Below are 22,884 nucleotides of genomic sequence, written 5' to 3' on the forward strand. Positions count from 1 at the left end.
CAATGGAACCAATGGAATAGTCTGTGCAAACCCCGCCCCTCTGGCACTCAGGGAGGCTCAATCAAACGCTAACGTATTTGAAAGAAAACAAATGCTATTCAACCCAGGTCTGACAGACATGTCTCTTAGATGGCTGTACTCACTGGCTGGCTGGTAGGGCTGCACGTCGTAGGGAGGTCGTGGGTCCTGGTAACACAGTTCAGAGGACTGAGGTTGGTGGGGAGGGGGCTGAGGAAGGGGTCTTATCATTAGGTACTGGGTCTGTTTGGGGTGTGCAGAGTCACACTCTAGTCTAGACCCTGGGCCATAGGGAGAAGGAGCTGAGGAGGAATTGACCGGTGTCTTTGGAGGAGAAATAGACTTCCTGAAAGAGAGAGACACAAAGAGGGAGAGAGACAGAGAGAACACTGTATATATACATAATATGACATTTGCAATGTCTTTATTCTTTTGCAACTTTTGTAAGTCTACTGTTGATTTTTTACTGTTTATTTCACTTTTGTTTATTATCTATTTCACTTGCTTTGGCAATGTTAACACATGTTTCCCATGCCAACTAAGCCCTTAAATTGAAAATTGAGGGAGACAGAGAAAGGGACAGAGAAAGAGAGACACAGAGAGAGTGTTTAATCTGATACTGTTATAGCTCAGGCTAAACTGTTTATGAATGTAAGCACTTCAGAGTTATACCAAGCTAATAAGTCACACATGAGGTAAGGAGGTTGTAAGAGTGTGTTTAACTGTCTTTTCATTTACTTTATAGTTCTCACGGAAGGTGATAATTCTGACTAAAACTACAGAATAAAGCTGCCAGTTAAAATGAAGGAACGGTTGTGCTCGCGGGTACTGGAGGGAGCTACAGAGACAACAACATGACTCATTGTACATGATGACACATTAAAGACAGCTGAAAAGTCGCACTTTCAGCCTGAACGTTTAATACTCATCAGTGATGAGTCATCATCACGAATAATAAGAATATACAGTAAGTGACTGAATGTGAAAGTAATGCTGTGCTGCTAGCATAAAGCATTACAGTAGAAGGATCATAATGTGACAGAGAATTACTTACTGTTCCATAGAGCCAGATGAGGATCGGCTGGAGCCTGTGGATCCGTTAAGTACAGACCTCTCCCTCTTCATCTCCTCCATCATATCCCCTCCCCTGGGCATGAGCTGGGAGGGTGTGGCCCCCTCCTTTAGGGATCCTGACCCCTCATTGTCTGAGCTCTTCAGGCCCCCAGTGCAGGCCTCCTCTCCTGAGTCGCCCCCCTCCATACTCAGACCACTACCCATACTCCCCTGGGCCAGGAGGAAGGGCCGGCCCACGCCACTGATCTTCTTGTTTCTCATTCTGTTCCTTGAAAGGGGGAGGGAGAGGGTGGAGAGATGGAGAGGGTGGAGAGAGGGGGGGACAGAGAGAGAGACAGAGATCATTAGAAGGGTAGGTCCATTTAAGGTTTTGTTCACATAAAAGCTTTGATAAAAACTGGTCTGTGCATCACATGCATATGAGTGTGGTGGTGTTCTCCCTCACTTCTCTAGCTCGTCTTGTGTGTGTGCGAAGGTGCAGTTGGATCCTCGGGGACAGCCACCCTGCTGCCGGAGGTCTCGACAGATACTGGTCTTATATTTGCTGTTGGGCTGCGGCTGCATGGGAAGGAGACAGACAGAACAATGTAACTGACAATAGAAAACCACTGTGCTTGATAAAGGACATATCTCTCACACATCAATGTCTCTCACATTGTCTCTGTTGTACATTTAACAGCTGTATTACATTTGCATGTGTGTATGAGCATGTGGGATTTTGCGTGCATGTGTGTGTGCGTGCATGTGCTTCTGTGTGTGTGTGTATGTGTGTACATTTGCGTGTGTTTGTGTGCGTACGTGTGTGCGTACGTGTGTGCGCACGTGTGTGTACTTGTGTGTGTGTGTGCGTACGTGTGTGTGTGTGTGCGTACATGTGTGTGTTCTTGTGTGTGTGTGTGTGTGCGTACGTGCGTGTGTTGTGTGTGTGTGTGCGTACGTGCGTGCGTGTGCGTACGTGTGTGTGTGTGTGTGCGTACGTGTGTGTGTGTGGGTACGTGTGTGTGTGTGGGTACGTGTGTGTGTGCGTACGTGTGTGTGCGCGTACGTGTGTGTGTTCTTGTGTGTGTGTGTGTGGGTACGTGTGTGTGTGTGGGTACGTGCATGTGTGTGTGTGCGTACGTGTGTGTGCGTGTGTGTGTGTGTGTGTGTGGGTACGTGCATTTGTGTGTGTGTGTGGGTACATGCATGTGTGTGTGTGTGTGTGTGTGTGTGTGTGTGTGGGGGGGGGGGGTACGTGTGATGTCTGGTTCTGTACCTGTGCTGTCTCATGGCTCTTCCTATTGAAGTTGTGTATAAACTCAACCAGACCTTGAACGACCACCTTCACCGCCAGCATCACACTCTCCAGCTCCTCCCACCACGGAGCCGCCGCTGCATCTACACCAAAACACACATCCCATATCAACATCCCTGTCTCCTTGTTTCTAAACAATATCATAGTGTCTGCAGCTTCTAAACAATCCAGCAAAACTAAGAAAGATATACCACAGATACCTACACCTGTCTCACAGGCCCGGTCTGTCCACCTGTCTCACAGGCCCGGTCTGTCCACCTGTCTCACAGGCCCGGTCTCTCCACCTGTCTCACAGGCCCGGTCTGTCCACCTGTCTCACAGGCCCGGTCTGTCCACCTGTCTCACAGGCCCGGTCTGTCCACCTGTCTCACAGGCCCGGTCTGTCCACCTGTCTCACAGGCCCGGTCTGTCCACCTGTCTCACAGGCCCGGTCTCTCCACCTGTCTCACAGGCCCGGTCTCTCCACCTGTCTCACAGGCCCGGTCTCTCCACCTGTCTCACAGGCCCGGTCTCTCCACCTGTCTCACAGGCCCGGTCTGTCCACCTGTCTCACAGGCCCGGTCTGTCCACCTGTCTCACAGGCCCGGTCTGTCCACCTGTCTCACAGGTCCGGTCTCTCCACCTGTCTCACAGGCCCGGTCTCTCCACCTGTCTCACAGGCCCGGTCTCTCCACCTGTCTCACAGGCCCGGTCTCTCCACCTGTCTCACAGGCCCGGTCTGTCCATTTCTTTACAAGTCTAGTGAGTCATAGTGTATTCACTTCAGGCAGTTTTCACCCACTAACATGAAACAATGGTGCATTATCATGCTACCTCTTCTGTTCAGTACTATAATTGGTGATGATCTAAACTAGGACTTCCCAGCTGATTCAAATAACCAACTCATCATCAAGCTTTGGTTATTTGAATCAGCTGTGTAGTGCTTGGGCAAAAAATCGGAACGTGCAGCCAGATGTTGGGAAACCCTGGTCTGAACCTCATGGGAGTGTCATGGGGAAGCTGCTGGGTTCACCAGGCCCTGAGCTAAAATGTGTGGGTTGATCTGTACTGTGTCTACCTGGGTTGTGGTCGATGTTGGCCAGTAGTTCCAGGTGTGGTCTGAGGCTGTTCAGATTGGCTGGGTCTCCTGTTCTCTGTAGAACTATCGTCAGCTCCTGGACACTCTTTGCAAAGGACTCTGGGGACTGGAGCTGTGGGAGTGACCATCATCCAATAGAGTTAGTGAAGAAACACCTAACAACACAGTGAAGTGCAATTTAATATGGTTGAACTGTGGCTACACCAGCGGTATTCAACCAGGGGTCAGCGGAGGTACTGCAGGGGATCCACAAAAATATATTTCTTAATTAAAATAAAAGTGGAAAAAATGCTTTTATGAATATCTCTAGCAACAACAGAATAAACTAATTTTAAATGGCATACCTACAGTAGGAAAAGAGGAGAATATCTTATTCCTGATAATGCCAACTTTATTTCTCAACTCATAATGTTGAGCAAATTACACTCACTGGAGTCAGTTACACTCACTGGAGTCAGTTACACTCACTGGAGTCAGTTATACTCACTGGAGTCAATTACACTCACTGGAGTCAATTACACTCACTGGAGTCAGTTACACTCACTGGAGTCAATTACACTCACTGGAGTCAGTTACACTCACTGGAGTCAGTTACACTCACTGGAGTCAGTTACACTCACTGGAATCAATTACACTCACTGGAATCAATTACACTCACTGGAGTCAGTTACACTCACTGGAGTCAATTACACTCACTGGAGTCAGTTACACTCACTGGAGTCAGTTACACTCACTGGAGTCAGTTACACTCACTGGAGTCAGTTACACTCACTGGAGTAACTGACATGCTTTTTCAAAGCCTCCGCAAATAAGCTATCAGTCAATAGGCTACCGGTCAATAGGCTACCAGTCAATAAGCTACCAGTCAATAAGCTACTAGTCAATAGGCTACTAGTCAATAGGCTACCAGTCAATAAGCTACAAGTCAATAGGCTACCAGTCAATAAGCTACCAGTCAATAAACTACAAGTCAATAGGCTACCAGTCAATAAGCTACCAGTCAATAAGCTACCAGTCAATAAGCTACCAGTCAATAGGTTATCAGTCAATAAGCTACCAGTCAATAGGCTACCAGTCAATTGCCAATCAATAAGCTACAAGTCAATAGCCTACCAGTCAATAGCCAGTCAATAACCTACCAGTCAATAAGCTACCAGTCAATAGGCTACCAGTCATTAGACTACCAGTCAATAAGCTACCAGTCAATAGGCTTCCAGTCAATAAGCTACCAGTCAATAGCCAAACAATAAGCTACAAGTCAATAGGCTACCAGTCAATAGGCTACCAGTTAATAGGCTACCATTCAATAGGCTACCAGTCAATAAGCTACCAGTCAATAGACTACCAGTCAATAGACTACCAGTCAATAGGCTACCAGTCAATAGGCTACCAGTCAATAGGCTACTAGTCAATAAGCTACCAGTCAGTAGGCTACCAGGCAATAGGCTACCAGTCAATAACCAGTCAATAGGCTACCAGTCAATAGGCTACCAGTCAGTAGCCAGTCAATAAGCTATCAGTCAATAGGCTACCAGTCAGTAGCCAGTCAATAAGCTACCAGTCAGTAGGCTACCAGTCAGTAGGCTACCAGTCAATAGGCTACCAGTCAATAGGCTAGCAGTCAATAGCCAATCAATAGGTTTACCAGTCAGAAGGCTACTAGTCAATAGGCTACCAGTCAATTTTAAAAAATATATATATATATTTCACCTTTATTTAACCAGGTAAGCTAGTTGAGAACATGTTCTCATTTACAGCTGCGACCTGGCCAAGATAAAGCATAGCAGTGCGACACAAACAACAACACAGAATTACACATGGAATAAACAACCGTACAGTCAATAACACAATAGAAAAAAAGAAAGTCTATATATAGTGTGTGCAAATGGCGTGAGGAGGTAGGCCATAAATAGGCCATAGTAGCGAAGTAATTACAATTTAGCAGATTAACACTGGAGTGATAAATTAGCAGATTATGATGTGCAAGTAGAGATACTGGTGTGCAAAAGAGCAGAAAAGTAAATAAAAACAATATGGGGATGAGGTAGGTAGATTGGGTGGGCTATTTAGATGGGCTATGTACAGCTGCAGCGATCGGTTAGCTGCTCAGATATGTGATGTTTAAAGTTTGTGAGGGACATATAAGACTCCAGCTTCAGCGATTTTTGCAATTCGTTCCAGTCACTGGCAGCAGAGAACTGGAAGGAAAGGCGGCCAAAGGAGGTGTTGGCTTTGGGGATGGCCAGTGAGATACACCTGCTGGAGTGCGTGCTACGGGTTGGTGTTGTTATCGTGACCAGTGAGCTGAGATAAGGCGGAGCTTTACCTAGCATAGACTTATAGATGACCTGGAGCCAGTGGGTCTGGCAACGAATATGTAGCGAGGGCTGCCGACTAGAGCATACAGTTCGCAGTGGTGGGTGGTATAAGGGGCTTTGGTAACAAAACAGATGGCACTGTGATAGACTGCATCCAGTTTGCTAAGTAGAGTATTGGAAGCTATTTTGTAAATGACATCGCCGAAGTCGAGGATCGGTAGGAGAGTCAGTTTTACTAGGGTAAGTTTGGCGGCGTGAGTGAAGGAGGCTTTGTTGCGAAATAGGAAGCCGATTCTAGATTTGATTTTGGATTGGAGATGTTTAATATGAGTCTGGAAGGAGAGTTTACAGTCTAGCCAGACACCTAGGTATTTGTAGTTGTCCACATATTCTAGGTCAGAACCGTCCAGGATAGTGATGCTAGTCGGGCGGGCGGGTGCAGGCAGCGAACGGTTGAAAAGCATGCATTTGGTTTTACTAGCGTTTAAGAGCAGTTGGAGGCCACGGAAGGAGTGTTGTATGGCATCGAAGCTCGTTTGGAGGTTAGTTAACACAGTGTCCAAAGAAGGGTCAGATGTATACAGAATGGTGTCGTCTGCGTAGAGGTGGATCAGGGAATCACCCGCAGCAAGAGCGACATCATTGATATTTACAGAGAAAAGAGTCGGCCCGAGAGTTGAACCCTGTGGTAGGCTACCAGTCAATAGAGTTTACATTTCCTCTTCCAATTATAATGTGGGGAGGTCAAAATAATGAAAAACTATGTATTAAATGTTTTCATTTTAAAATTTAATTAATTCTCCTTGCCATTATCATTCACCTGATGACAAGACAAGACATGATTTTTTGTTGTTGTTGTTGCTAACGTATGGTGGGGATCCCTAGGTCGCCGGTTTGCCTGGGACGTGGTCCCTGGGACGTGGTGCCTGGGACTTGGTCCCTGGGACGTGGTGCCTGGGACGTGGTCCCTGGGACGTGGTCCCTGGAACGTGGTGCCTGGGACTTGGTCCCTGGTCCCTGGGATGTGGTGCCTGGGACGTGGTGCCTGGGACGTGGTCCCTAAGATGTGGTCCCTGGGACGTGGTCCCTGGGCCGTGGTGCCTGGGACGTGGTGCCTGGGACGTGGTGCCTGGGGCGTGGTCCCTGGGATATGGTGCCTGGGACGTGGTCCCTGGGATATGGTGCCTGGGACGTGGTCCCTGGGATATGGTGCCTGGGATATGGTGCCTAGGGTGTGGTGCCTGGGATATGGTGCCTAGGACGTGGTGCCTGGGATATGGTGCCTGGGATATGGTGCCTGGGACGTGTTCCAATTCAGACGTGGTCCCTGGGACGTGGTCCCTGGGACGTGGTCCCTGGGACGTGGTGCCTGGGACGTGGTGCCTGGGACGTGGTCCCTGGGACGTGGTGCCTGGGACGTGGTGCCCGGGACTTGGTGCCTGGGACGTGGTCCCTGGGATGTGGTGCCTGGGACGTGGTGCCTGGGACGTGGTCCCTGGGATGTGGTCCCTGGGACGTGGTCCCTGGGACGTGGTGCCTGGGACGTGGTCCCTGGGACGTGGTCCCTGGGACGTGGTCCCTGGGACGTGGTGCCTGGAACGTGGTCCCTGGGACGTGGTGCCTGGAACGTGGTCCCTGGGACATGGTGCCTGGGACGTGGTCCCTGGGATATGGTGCCTGGGACGTGGTCCCTGGGATATGGTGCCTGGGACGTGGTCCCTGGGATATGGTGCCTGGGATATGGTGCCTAGGGCGTGGTGCCTGGGATATGGTGCCTAGGACGTGGTGCCTGGGATATGGTGCCTGGGATATGGTGCCTGGGATATGGTGCCTGGGACGTGTTCCACTGCAGACGTGGTCCCTGGGACATGGTCCCTGGGACGTGGTCCCTGGGACGTGGTGCCTGGGACGTGGTCCCTGGGACGTGGTGCCTGGGACGTGGTCCCTGGGACGTGGTGCCTGGAACGTGGTCCCTGGGACGTGGTGCCTGGAACGTGGTCCCTGGGACATGGTGCCTGGGACGTGGTCCCTGGGATATGGTGCCTGGGACGTGGTCCCTGGGATATGGTGCCTGGGACGTGGTCCCTGGGATATGGTGCCTGGGATATGGTGCCTAGGGCGTGGTGCCTGGGATATGGTGCCTAGGACGTGGTGCCTGGGATATGGTGCCTGGGATATGGTGCCTGGGATATGGTGCCTGGGACGTGTTCCACTGCAGACGTGGTCCCTGGGACATGGTCCCTGGGACGTGGTGCCTGGGACGTGGTCCCTGGGACGTGGTGCCTGGGACGTGGTCCCTGGGACGTGGTGCCTGGGACGTGGTGCCCGGGACGTGGTCCCTGGGACGTGGTCCCTGGGACGTGGTCCCTGGGACGTGGTGCCTGGGACGTGGTCCCTGGGACATGGCGCCTGGGACGTGGTCCCTGGGATATGGTGCCTGGGATATGGTGCCTAGGACGTGGTGCCTGGGATATGGTGCCTAGGACGTGGTGCCTGGGATATGGTGCCTGGGATATGGTGCCTGGGATATGGTGCCTGGGACGTGTTCCACTGCAGACGTGGTCCCTGGGACGTGGTCCCTGGGACGTGGTGCCTGGGACGTGGTGCCTGGGACGTGGTGCCTGGGACGTGGTCCCTGGTACGTGGTCCCTGGGACGTGGTCCCTGGGACGTGGTGCCTGGGACGTGGTCCCTGGGACATGGTGCCTGGGACGTGGTCCCTGGGATATGGTGCCTGGGACGTGGTCCCTGGGATATGGTGCCTGGGATATGGTGCCTAGGACGTGGTGCCTGGGATATGGTGCCTAGGACGTGGTGCCTGGGATATGGTGCCTGGGATATGGTGCCTGGGACGTGTTCCACTGCAGACGTGGTCCCTGGGACATGGTCCCTGGCAAACCGGCGTCACTACAGACCCTGGTTCGATTCCAGGCTGTATCACAACCGGCCGTGATTGGGAGTCCCATAGGGCGGCACACAATTGGCCCAGCGTCGTCCAGGTTAGGGTTTGGCCGAGGTAGGCCGTCATTGTAAATAAGAATTTGTTCTTAACTGACTTGCCTTAAATAAAGGTTACATGAATAAAAGTAATACAGTGGTGGGGAGGAAGACAGCAAACCTTATCGATGATAGACTGCATGTGTGACTTGTGGATGAGGTCTCCATAGAGCAGAGAGGACCACTGTTCAGGGGAGATACGGAGCCCCGCCTCCATGGCGATGTGTACGATCTGGGCGTCATGCTCGCGACGCAGCGCCTCGTACGCACGGAACTCCTCCTTTAGCTGCATCAGCGACGAGTCCTCGTCACGCTTGGTCACCTGGGAGGGAGGGAGGGAGGGAGGGAGGGGAGGAGGATGGGAGGTAGGGTGGAGGGAGGGAGGGAGGGATGGGAGGGACGTAGGTAGGTAGGAGAGGGAGGGATGGGAGGTAAGGTGGAGGGAGGGGAGGTGAGGGGGTGCGAGGGGAGTAGCGGAGGATGGGAGGTAGGGTGGAGGGAGAGGAGGTGAGGGGGTGTGAGGGGAGGAGCGGAGGATGGGAGGTAGGGTGGAGGGAGGGAGGGAGAGGAGGTGGGGGGGGGGGGGGGGGGTGGGACATACAGTACAGTTAGAAACCTACACCCAATAAACCAAACAAATGCACATGATCTACAGTAACCCAGTGACCTACAGTAACCCAGTGACCTGCAGTAACCCAGTGACCTGCAGTAACCCAGTGATCTACAGTAACCCAGTGATCTATAGTAACCCAGTGACCTGCAGTAACCCAGTGATCTATAGTAACCCAGTGACCTGCAGTAACCCAGTGATCTACAGTAACCCAGTGATCTACAGTAACCCAGTGACCTACAGTAACCCAGTGACCTGCAGTAACCCAGTGATCTACAGTAACCCAGTGACCTGCAGTAACCCAGTGACCTGCAGTAACCCAGTGACCTACAGTAACCCAGTGACCTGCAGTAACCCAGTGACCTACAGTAACCCAGTGACCTGCAGTAACCCAGTGACCTACAGTAACCCTGTGACCTGCAGTAACCCAATGACCTACAGTAACCCAGTGACCTACAGTAACCCAGTGACCTACAGTAACCCAGTGACCTGCAGTAACCCAGTGACCTGCAGTAACCCAGTGACCTGCAGTAACCCAGTGATCTACAGTAACCCAGTGACCTGCAGTAACCCAGTGATCTACAGTAACCCAGTGACCTGCAGTAACCCAGTGACCTACAGTAACCCAGTGACCTGCAGTAACCCAGTGACCTGCAGTAACCCAGTGACCTACAGTAACCCAGTGACCTGCAGTAACCCAGTGACCTGCAGTAACCCAATGACCTACAGTAACCCAGTGACCTGCAGTAACCCAGTGATCTATAGTAACCCAGTGACCTGCAGTAACCCAGTGACCTACAGTAACCCAGTGATCTATAGTAACCCAGTGACCTGCAGTAACCCAGTGATCTACAGTAACCCAGTGACCTGCAGTAACCCAGTGATCTATAGTAACCCAGTGACCTGCAGTAACCCAGTGACCTACAGTAACCCAGTGATCTATAGTAACCCAGTGACCTGCAGTAACCCAGTGATCTACAGTAACCCAGTGATCTACAGTAACCCAGTGACCTGCAGTAACCCAGTGATCTATAGTAACCCAGTGATCTATAGTAACCCAGTGACCTGCAGTAACCCAGTGATCTACAGTAACCCAGTGACCTACAGTAACCCAGTGATCTATAGTAACCCAGTGACCTGCAGTAACCCAGTGACCTGCAGTAACCCAGTGATCTATAGTAACCCAGTGACCTGCAGTAACCCAGTGACCTACAGTAACCCAGTGATCTATAGTAACCCAGTGACCTGCAGTAACCCAGTGATCTACAGTAACCCAGTGATCTACAGTAACCCAGTGACCTGCAGTAACCCAGTGATCTATAGTAACCCAGTGACCTGCAGTAACCCAGTGACCTACAGTAACCCAGTGATCTATAGTAACCCAGTGAGTGACCTGCAGTAACCCAGTGATCTACAGTAACCCAGTGATCTACAGTAACCCAGTGACCTGCAGTAACCCAGTGATCTATAGTAACCCAGTGAACTGCAGTAACCCAGTGATCTACAGTAACCCAGTGATCTACAGTAACCCAGTGACCTGCAGTAACCCAGTGATCTACAGTAACCCAGTGACCTGCAGTAACCCAGTGACCTACAGTAACCCAGTGACCTACAGTAACCCAGTGACCTGCAGTAACCCAGTGACCTGCAGTAACCCAGTGACCTACAGTAACCCTGTGACCTGCAGTAACCCAATGACCTACAGTAACCCAGTGACCTGCAGTAACCCAGTGATCTACAGTAACCCAGTGACCTGCAGTAACCCAGTGACCTGCAGTAACCCAGTGAATATGCAGTAACCCAGTGACCTGCAGTAACCTAGTGACCTACAGTAACCCAGTGACCTGCAGTAACCCAGTGACCTACAGTAACCCTGTGACCTGCAGTAACCCAATGACCTACAGTAACCCAGTGACCTACGGTAACCCAGTGACCTACAGTAACCCAATGACCTACAGTAACCCAGTGACCTGCAGTAACCCAGTGACCTACAGTAACCCTGTGACCTGCAGTAACCCAATGACCTACAGTAACCCAGTGACCTGCAGTAACCCAGTGATCTACAGTAACCCAGTGACCTGCAGTAACCCAGTGACCTGCAGTAACCCAGTGATCTGCAGTAACCCAGTGACCTGCAGTAACCCAGTGACCTACAGTAACCCAATGACCTACAGTAACCCAATGGCCTACAGTAACCCAATGACCTACAGTAAACAGAATTGCATCACTCTCATATGACTGAGAAGATATTTGTGTTTTATTGCCGTGTGTCCTCAGACTCAAAACTCAGATCAGGTGTGAGAAACAGAGTTCCCCCACTCAGTCCCTCTGTGACTGTGCCTCTGTGACTGTGCCTCTGTGACCGACTGGGCAACTGGGGAAAATATAGAACAGTGTTTCACCCTGGGTAAATGGTTGGCATTGCAGTCCTGCCAAACATGCCAACCATGCCAACCATGCTTACAGGCTGGAGGACTCAACAACAAGGCTATCTCTCACTTGCACACACACACACACACACACAGATGCACACACACTTATGCACGCACACACAAACACACACACTTCACCACTAGCGGACCGTTTCTATCACTGGGAGTTTTCAGAGGAGTGAGCAGAAAGAGGACCATTTTGAGTCGTTTCATGTGGAACATGTTCCCAATGACAGCTACAGTAATGTGTCATATTGGCCATATCAATCTAAACTAGAGATGTGAATTTGAAATCTCCCAGAGAGATTCAGGAACACATGGTAAGTGACAAACGGAGGCGTTCTCCACTGCTGGGCATGATGAGTGCCAGAGGAAGAAGGTGGCACCTTTTCAGAGTGCATCAGTAATCATGACTGGTGGTATGGTACAGTATGGTGCCTAGTTATGTCTCTGGCACTTTTAAAATGCTTTTTTAGCGCTTTGATAAAACCATATTTTCTATCATCATTATATTAAACCACGACAGCCTGAAGGCTACAAGGTTATGGAGACCAGTGACGTGTCTGAGTTTGTGGTGTGTGCGTGTGCATGTGTACTTGTGCGTATGTGTGTGTATTTGCATGCCTACGTGCATCATAAGTGCATTTGGGAGCATACAATACAATATGCAGTACAATATACAATACAATATGCAGTACAATATACAATACAATATACAATACAATATACCAATACAATATGCAGTACAATATACAATACAATATGCAGTACAATATACCAATACAATATGCAGTACAATATGCAGTACAATATACAATACAATATGCAGTACAATATACAATACAATATACCAATACAATATGCAGTACAATATACAATACAATATACCAATACAATATACAATACAATATACCAATACAATATGCAGTACAATATACAATACAATATACCAATACAATATGCAGTACAATATACAATACAATATACAATACAATATGCAGTACAATATACAATACAATATACCAATACAATATACAATACAATATACCAATACAATATGCAGTACAATATACAATACAATATACCAATACAATATGCAGTACAATATACAATACAATATACCAATACAATATGCAGTACAATATGCAGTACAATATACAATACAATATGCAGTACAATATACAATACAATATACCAATACAGTAGAATAGGTCTCACCTTAAAGCAGGAGGCCCTGTAGAGTAGCTGGACCACATGTCCTATGGAGGTTTTGGAGGCCTGAGGGAACCGAGCCTCCAGCTTCTGGACCACAAAAAGGACAAGAACTTTCCTGGACAGAGCTGAGCCGTCCTCTAGCGCCAACAGTACCAGCTTCAGAGCATCCTCTTGCGTGGCTGTATCAGACAACACACACAACTGTCATCATGTAGCTACCGTACATACTGCATAGCACATATGAAGTACTGCTAGTACATATCAGTGGCCTTATGTTCCAAAGGGGATGAAGAGGATTAATTAAGGAATTATTTAAGTACTAGTACATACTGCATAGTACTTATGAAGTACTACTAGTACATATCAGTGGCCCGAAACTAATGTTTTAAGTACTAGTACATAGTACATAGTATCTGATATTAATATGCTGTATTATTGATATCACTATGCTTTATTTATGTATTATTATCAAATCAAATAAACATCCGCCTAATACAACCTTACTGTGAAATGCTTACTTACAAGCCCGTTTAACCAACAGTGCAGTTCTAAGAAAATAGAGTAAAGAAAATATTTACTAAGTAAACTAAAGTAAAAAATAAACTAAAAAGTAACACAATAAATTAACAATAACAAGGCTGTTTAGAGGGGATACCGGTACCGAGTCAATGTGCTGGGTACAGGTTAGTTGAGGTAACTTGTACATTTAGGTTGGGGTAAAGTGACTATGCGTAGATAATAAACAGCGAGTAGCAGCAGTGTAAAAAGAAAGGGGGGGTGCAAATTGACCGGATGGCCATTTGATTAAGTGTTCTTATGGTTTGAGGGTAGAAGCTGTTAAGGAGCCTTTTGGACCTAGACTTGGCGCTCAGGTACAGCTTGCCGTGCAGTAGCAGAGAGAACAGTCTATGACTTGTGTGACTGGAGTCTCTGACAATTTTTTGGGCCTTTCTCTGACACCACCTAGTATAGCAGTTTCCATACCAGGCGGTGATGTAACGGGTCAGGATGCTCTCGATGGTGCAACTGTAGAACATTTTGAGGATCTGAGGACCTATGCCAAATCTTTTCAGTCTCCTGAGGGGGAAAAGGTGATGTTGTGCCCTCTTCACGACTGTCTTGGTGTGTTTGCACCATCATAGTTTGTTGGTGATGTGGACATCAAGGAAATTTAAACCCGCACCACTACAGCCCCGTCGATGTGAATGGGGGTGTGTTCGGCCCTCCTTTCCTCGACCCGCACCACTACAGCCCCGTTGATGTGAATGGGGGGGTGTTCGGCCCTCCTTTCCTCGACCCGCACCACTACAGCCCCGTTGATGTGAATGGGGGTGTGTTCGGCCCTCCTTTTCCTCGACCCGCACCACTACAGCCCCGTTGATGTGAATGGGGGTGTGTTCGGCCCTCCTTTTCCTGTAATCCACGGTCAGCTCCTTTTTCTTGCTAACGTTATAAGACACTGCCAGGTCTCTGACCTCCTCCCTATAGGCTGTCTCGTCATTGTCAGTGATCAGGCCTACCACCGTTGTGTCGTCAGCAAACTTAATGATTGTGTTGGAGTTGTGCGTGGCCACTCAGTCGTGAATGAACAGGGAGTACAGTAGGGGACCAAGCACGCACACCTGAGGGGCCCCCTTGTTTAGAATCAGCGTGGTAGATGTGTTGTTGCCTACCCTTACCACCTGGGGGTGGCTGGTCAGGAAGTCCAGGATCCAGTTGCAGAGGGAGGTGTTTATGCAAATAGGAGTGGGTTTGGGGTTTCCGGGATGATTGTTTTGATGTGAGCCATTCAAAGCACTTCATGGCTACAGACGTGAGTGCTACAGGGTGGTAGTCATTTAGGGAGGTTATGCTTTGTGGTTTACGTTGTAAATGTGTCTGAAACTTTGTGTGCTGCCATTTTAGCCAGGTCTCTCTTGTAGAAGAGATTGCTCATCTCAATGAGGCTAACCTGATCAAATAAATAAATGACATAATATGTATTAGTACATATCTGGCATTTCATCATACATATTTTTTTTTTTAAAGCAAGAGGGAATCCTATCACACTGTAGGACATGATACAGTGTTGTACTGGTGTCCTCAGACTGGAACCCCCTCGCTCAGGATCTGCCGTATGAGTAATCATTATAAGACACCATAGTGCTGCAGCATCATATAACAGAGTAGAAAGGGAGGATAGGACACAGAGAGAAAAGCATGCTGAAGATGTGACTGACAGGTGTATTATCCTATCACCACTGACTAGGTCCAGTACATCATATGACTGACAGGTGTATCATCCAATCACCACTCACCAGGCCCCAGGAACTGGCATCCCCGTGCTCTGACGGCGGCCCACAGGTTAGCAGAGAGCTGCTGTGGGTTCTGGTGCTGCAGGATGAGCTCTGTGACGGTACGTTCCCCTAGCGACCTGCCCGCCCGCACCGCCCGCAACCGCCCCTCCTCCTCCACCAGCTGACAGTTGACGAGTGTCACCAGCTTCCTCTGCATGGGCCGACTGAGCACGCTCGGACTGAGGGTCACCACACCTGGATTGCGGAGAGGAAGGGGTCAAACGTCAGAAGACGGCATCAGAAACATAAATACTGAAATACGCACACAAACGGAAAGAATCACGAACAGAAACAGAAACACAGACACACTAACAGAAACACAGACACACTAACAGAAACACAGACACATGAACAGAAACACAGACACACTAACAGAAACACAGACACACGAACAGAAACACAGACACATGAACAGAAACACAGACACACTAACAGAAACACAGACACACAAACAGAAACACAGACACACTAACAGAAACACAGACACACTAACAGAAACACAGACACACACACACTGATATACTAATACAGAGACAATTTCCCAAACTCTGTTTTTGTTTACCAGAGCTAAAATGTAATCCTGGTCTAAAACAAAACTGCATTTATGTAGTCTGCTAGTGCTGCCCACAGTAGAAAACCCCTCTCATCCTCTAATAAATGTCCCATAGCAGGACAAAGTGCTGACGAAAGTGTCTTAAAACCCTTTATTAGAGTGAGTCTATTAAAGACCAGGGATGGATGACCACTGTCCCCTCTCCAATTCTGTGATCACCACAAAAACAGTTGACAAAGCTGCCGAGGGATTGAACTGCATTCTCAGCTTTCCAGGTGAAGTAACCCAATAAACGGAGCACTGCTCCTCAGATATGGGCTTTTAAAAGCACTGATGGGAAAACAGGACTCAAGGTTTACTGCCCGTCTCACAGCGTTTTATGGGTCCTGGGAGAAGGATTTTCCATCCTCCACCATGCAATTATCAAATCAAATTGGATTTGTCACATGCACTGAATACAACCGGTGTAGACCTTACCGTGAAATGTTTACTTACAAGCCCTTAACCAACCGTGTAGTTTTAAGAAAATAAATCAACTAAAGTATTCGCTACAGATGATCTACTCTGCAATATACTGTTATTCTGAGAATGAGGTATAATGAAATATGCCATTTGAAATGACATGCAGGGTAAAGTCATGTTGTTAGATTAACTTCTTCACATTTCGTAAATATACTTTTTTCTTGTCATCTAATTGAAGGACTCCTTTAAATTAAACTAATTTAACTCAAACTACTTTCGGCACAGCTCATTACATTTCCTATTGATGTAATGTGGGGTTTCAGGCTTTGTGTTGGTGTGGGGGGCCCAAGTTCCGTATGGCCTTACAGAGCGCATGGGCTTCCTGGTTCTAGCTGCTTCTACATGCTCTGACGCAAACGTTCCCACCACATTAAGCTCAGACCCTGAGAATAGCAGGAAATACTGTGTTTCTCTAACCTAACCTCAACTGCACACACACACACACATGTACACTGCTCTGACCTCAGTGTCCCCTCAGAAGGAAAAAAAAAACACTGTGCTGAACACATGGTCAGCAGCAGAGAGCACCTCTCTGTCTGGAAACACACACACACACACACACACACACACACACAGATGCATTTAGCACCAAATCTCTGTGTTCTGGTACCTTTTCCTCCACTGATGGGTTTGAGATAGAGAGCCAGCTCCTCCACACACACCCTGCACACCTCATAGTGCCCTACCTCCACAGCACTGCTCAGAGTCACAGCCTGGGACTCCACAGCCTGGGAACACACAACATCATTATCATGACACTCATCATCATAATCAGTATCATCACAATCATTATTATCATCACAATAATCACTCTCATCATCATCATCATCATCATCGGTATCATCATTATAATCATTATCACCATCATCAGTATAATCATCATCATTATCATCATCAGTATCATCAGCTTCACAATCATCATCATTATCATCACTCTCATAATCATCATCGTTATCATCACTATAATCATTATCACCATCATCAGTATCATCATCTTCACAATCATCATCATTATCGTCATCATTGTCATCACAATAATCACAGTCATCAGTATCATGATCATCAATATCATCAGTATCACCATCATCAGTATCATCAATATCATCCTCAGTATCATTATTATCTTCACAATCATCATCATTATCTTCACAATCATCATCAGTATCATCACAATCATTATAATTATCATCACAATCATCATCATCACAATCATCAGTATCATCATAATTTTCGCAATCATCATCATTACCATCACAATCATCATCATTACCATCACAATCATCATCATTACCATCACATTCATTATCATCATTAGCATAACTATCATCATCAGAAGAACCACAACAACAAGACATGCTGTGCCCACCTGAGCTCCCACCAGCTGTAGCAGGGCACTGTTGACTGGCAGGAGGTCGATGTCAGTGTTGATGGCTGTCTGGTCGAACGGACAGGCCTTGCGGTGCAGCTTGTGGAGACAGGTCTTACACACAGTGTGCGAGCAGCCCAGACTGATGGGCTTGTGGCCACTGCTGTCGAACTCGTTGTAGCAGATGGGGCAGGAGAGGAACTCTGTCCACTGGGCCGCCTGCACTGGCATCCTGCTGCCTGTCCTCCCTGCTGTCACCTCTGGAGGGCGCGGTCTTGCTCAGGGGGATCGCATGCCGCCACGCCCAGACAGCTCACTGACAACTGGTATAGAAGAAGAAAGAAAGTGGGTTAGAGTGCAGGTCAGTGGCAGACTGGTCATCGCCAGAGAGATCCTGCACTCCATTGCTCCTCCATTGAGCAAGCTTTTTAGTCCTGGACTTTTAATGTGTCTGGGAAACTGGCCTGTTGAGTTTCAGTGTCGTTTTTTTTGTATTTCATTGCCTTGCAAATACAAAAAGGTGCCAACTGCCCAGGTGCAATGCTTCATAAATCTGTCCCCTAGTGGCTATAGACGTTGTAGCTGTTTCACAATCACAATCTTGGATAATAATGTAGAGCGGTGAGCGGCAATCTCTCAACGCTTTCTTTCTTTCCCTCAATCTCACTCTCTTCTACACCTCTCTCATCCAGTGCCCACAACCCTCTGTAACACAGGTGGTTTGCTGAACCACACTCTCATGACGAGTAACCTCGTCTTGAGACCTGAAGACTTGTGTTAACTGCCCGGTCTAATGCATAGGCTTTAGCTCAGCGGACCACGAAATTAGGGAACACCTGCGCCACGAAATTAGAACCCCAGTTGGTCACACACCCACAATCCCACCCATTCTGCTGCATCTCCACCCTCTCTCTGATGCCTTCCCTGCCCTTCCATCATGCCTCCTCCTGGGCAAGCAGGTGGAGGCCTCCCTTGGCTGGCTAAAGACCATGGAGGTGCTCTACCATGGCATGATCCTATCAGTCTGATTTACACACTGACTGAGTACCAGGCCAGATGTACACCTCTCTCTCTCTCTCTCTCTCTCTGTCTCGGTCTCTCTGTCTCTATGCACTCAGCTACAGGGCACAGGATTATAAATCCTCAGAGTTAAACCCAAGACAGCAACAGGATCAGTAGGGGCACACAGAGAGAGACAGGGATTTAACCAGAATCTGTCTTTATATGGCAAACTCCTTTAAGTCTAGGAAGCAGCCGTTTAACTTGCCATTAAGCAGCGTTTCAAGCTTAATAATGTCTAAATACGTCAATTACTCACCAAATATGGAGTTTAGTTTATCAGCTATAGTCAATTACTGCTGTCACAGCCAGTATGCAAGGTCTAAATAAAAATGTACAATCAACCGAAAAAATGCCTATACGGCAACATCCATTGTATTGTAGATTTGTAGGCAGTGAGGTTAGTGCTGTTCGGGATCCTTGGGACGTGAACGATTGAAGGTGCCGAATAGACCTTTTTATTTTCTACCTTTTATGGAAGTACATACCGGCCGTGACGTAAGTAAATAATTGTTAACCTTGAAAAGCTAGTGAATGGCAAGTTGAATGGGCTTAAAGGAGATTTGCCATATCAACGTCTCCAGTAAAGCCAGATTCTGGTTCAGACAGAGATAGAGAATATGCTCATACAGCCAGTTGTAGCCAAATGGATAAGGACCATTGCTGCAGACGATCTGGCCAATAAGCAAGTCTGTGCAAGGCTTTAATTTAGACCATGGGGTTCTGTAGAATGCAGGAAAAGCACCCGGGAGCCACGGCTGCACCGACAGACCGGCAACTGCTGGGTGGAACCAACTGCTCCATCATCACCCCTCACCCAATGCATGGCATGAGGAAGTTGCATCAGGCAGGCCCAGAGACGGCTCTACCAGGCTAGACCTGTACTATCTTACTGTAATGCTGAGTTCAGTTATGCAACAAAGGAACACACTACTGTTCACAATCAATCATTGTGCAGAGAGAGGGAGACACCATCCACCGTGAACCCAAGGACAGGTAAGTGTGTATGTGTGTGTGTGTGTGTGTGTGTGTGTGTGTGTGTGTGTGTGTGTGTGTGTGTGTGTGTGTGTGTGTGTGTGTGTGTGTGTGTGTGTGTGTGTGTGTGTGTGTGAACATTCTTGACTGGCTGTGTCCATCATTAACTAGAAAATGCCATTATGTAGTAAAAACAACAATTAACTCAACTCACCCAACTAGAAAATGAAATGTTGCATAAAGTATATGCATGCCTACAATTCTATCTACTAAAATATCAAGCAGGTCAAGCTTTTTTCCAACTAAATTACGCACCACATTGCCTCTCCCGCGTGAACAACTCTGTGCTGATCTTGCGCGTCATGTTTCCGCGAGGGCTCAGTCACTGGCTCGCGGACTAAAGTGAAAACGCATGTAAAGGCTATCGGGGGGACGTTTTGGATAGCTGAAGTTAGATTTGATGACGCGCCGAATCCTCTGGGCGGGGAAATGGCAAATACAATTTGAACCACAGTGAGTGATTCAGTGTCTCGTTGAAACCACATGTTCCTGACTGTAAAATACAGCGACATATCCTGTTGTTCGGGGCGCCCCAGATAATTTAAAACATCTCCCCAGGAAGGATTAGGCGGCTGCCTAGGGTGGCAGATTGACGAGGGCGGCATTTTCTAAGATAAATTGACCAAGACGCACCTCGAACAACAACACATAAAACCCCACATAATTCTTCCTAAAAACGATGACAATTTCTCTCAACCAGTGGCGTATGGGCTTTTTAGGTGAGCGCCCTTTGATAAGCAGTGCCCACTTTGTCAAAGGCAGGGGCGCAAAACAGTTTGCTTGTCCAATCCCAGCGCGCCTCTCCATGGTGCCGTTGGAGAGACGCATCTCTGCAGCGATCCACCATCGTTCCTTCAAAAAAAATGATCTAACATAAATCACGTAGTAGATATACGACATGGTAGAAATAGTATGTGGCATTTTCTGTAGCAGGTTTCTCCGATCAAATAGCCTAACCTAAATAGTGCTCAATCAAATAAAAAACGTGCTGTCATGTTAATAAACAACACATCCTAAAAACGGTACAGGTCAAAGTAAAATGGACAATATGGAATGGACAATCACAGCTGTTGTCCAGGAGTTTCATCCCATTATTATGATCAGTGGCTTTAAGTTTGTATAGTTAATTTATGACATAGAGTACATTTTTTGACATAGCTGATCATAGCGAAAAATAAAATACTTCTGTATTTCCCGCTGTGTAAACACATTGCAAATAGGCTCGCGATAACTCCTGATAGAGTTGGGTAGCTGATATTCAGAGTTTAAAATAGTAAAATGTATTAGTCACAGCAAACAGGACTTATAAAGTCAATGCAATGGCCTGTTTTACAAAAAATGGGCCTACCACATGGATGGCCGACATGGTAGGCTACACCCCAGTAAGCATGAGCCGAGCTCTTTTGGATGTATATTTTTGGTCCTGTACTGAACAACGTTTTTTGGTGTTTTACTTACCACATTGATGGGCATCATAAAATTCCATTTCAGACAACATGGTAAGCTACATCTCAGTAAGCACAGGCCGATGCCTTTTGGACCTCTCTTTTTGGTGCAGTTCCAGACTTGCCTTGATTTCCACATCCACAGACATGGTCTATGTTTGGTTCCGATTTTGTCCGGTCTTGACCAGCCTTGATTTGGCCAAAACATAGACATTTATAAATGACTTATTTTCAACTTTCATTCAGAACCAAAAATGGGCTTGATTTCAACACCAGAAAAATATATATTTTTAACATCCAGAAAATACATATTTTTAAACGTCCAGAAAATTTGCCTTTTCAACGCCCTGGAAAATATATATTTTAAATATATTGAAAATACCTTTTCACCTTTCATTCACAACCTAAATGGAACCTAACTTCAACTTCTGGAAAATACGTATTTTATATGTCTTTTAGACGTCTTTTCAACGTCATTTTGCTTACTTATTCTAGTTTTGCGGGAGGCAGTGTTCGTCAGTCTCGCCTAAGGTGGCAGATAGGCAAAGATCGGCCCTGATCTCCTCGTGATATAGAATCTTATACAATCAGTAACCGATGTGATAAACTATATATAAACAAGTGGAAATGGCATGCTCATCATCTTGTGACTACTGTGGGTGAGAAAAGGGGATATCTGTCCTCCTACACACACACACACACACACACACACACACACACACACACACACACACACACACACACACACACACACACACACACACACACACACACACACACACACACACACACACACACACACACACAAACACACACAGTCAGTCCTCACATGGCCCCATAGAGTTCACTGTTGGCTCCCGAAGAGTCCCCTATGTGCCTCTACAGAACAGCAGGTGTTCTAGAACCTAAAGGACTGCCTGGCATTCTAAATGGATCATCAGGGAGTCTGCTGATGGACAGGCCCTCATGTTAGCCGGTCCTCCTCCCCTTTTGGGTAGGGGTAGAACCTGAACCTCTGGAATGTGAGGAGGTTAGCTCCAGTAGTAGGGCTGTTTTATAAGTGTGTGTGTGTGAGTGAGTGAGTGTGTGAGTGAGTGAGTGAGTGAGTGAGTGAGTGAGTGAGTGAGGGAAAAACAGAGAGAAAGAGAGAGAGTGCACACGTGCATGCAAAGGTTTGTGTGGAATATAGAATATGGAATACGGAACATTGCCAGCAGAGTGGGCTTCAATGAGTCACAGTCATTACTGTCTGTTTGAGTCATGAAAAAAGACCGCCACAAACCTAATCACCATTCCCTCACTACCCCCTGAATGAATAGTTCAATATTATATTCCTTTGCATGGTATAGCTTGCTCTTTGCTCGGTACCCCTCATTATCTGAGAAATAGAATCACGGTGTCACGTTTCTGACCATAGTTATTTTGTGTTTTCTTTGTTTTAGTGTTGGTCAGGACGTGAGCTGAGGGGGCATTCTATGTTGTGTGTCTAGTTTTCCCGTTTCTATGTTTGGCCTGATATGGTTCTCAATCAGA

At 47.4% G+C, this 22,884-nt stretch overlaps 1 protein-coding gene across 2 annotated transcripts in view; it reads right to left on the bottom strand.

Annotated features, from left to right (window-relative positions):
• The window catches only part of LOC139422739 (roquin-2-like), a 48,825-nt gene that overhangs the window by 24,601 nt on the left and 1,340 nt on the right, over positions 1-22,884 (bottom strand). The window contains exons 1-11 of one of the 2 annotated variants that reach the window (XM_071174055.1): positions 20,162-20,262; positions 17,813-18,135; positions 17,057-17,174; positions 15,333-15,566; positions 13,039-13,214; positions 8,900-9,100; positions 3,444-3,576; positions 2,348-2,469; positions 1,538-1,650; positions 1,073-1,360; positions 144-364 (exon numbers count right to left, since the gene is read on the bottom strand). In XM_071174055.1, coding sequence (XP_071030156.1) covers positions 144-364; positions 1,073-1,360; positions 1,538-1,650; positions 2,348-2,469; positions 3,444-3,576; positions 8,900-9,100; positions 13,039-13,214; positions 15,333-15,566; positions 17,057-17,174; positions 17,813-18,043 — 1,837 coding nt within the window. In that variant the 5' untranslated portion in view covers positions 18,044-18,135; positions 20,162-20,262. Of the gene's footprint in view, positions 1-143; positions 365-1,072; positions 1,361-1,537; positions 1,651-2,347; positions 2,470-3,443; positions 3,577-8,899; positions 9,101-13,038; positions 13,215-15,332; positions 15,567-17,056; positions 17,175-17,812; positions 18,136-20,161; positions 20,263-22,884 lie in introns of those variants that run through there. The other variant, XM_071174054.1, reaches the window with a different exon arrangement.

This window comes from Oncorhynchus clarkii, chromosome 12 (genome assembly GCF_045791955.1).
Source record: "Oncorhynchus clarkii lewisi isolate Uvic-CL-2024 chromosome 12, UVic_Ocla_1.0, whole genome shotgun sequence".
Taxonomy (NCBI): domain Eukaryota; kingdom Metazoa; phylum Chordata; class Actinopteri; order Salmoniformes; family Salmonidae; genus Oncorhynchus; species Oncorhynchus clarkii.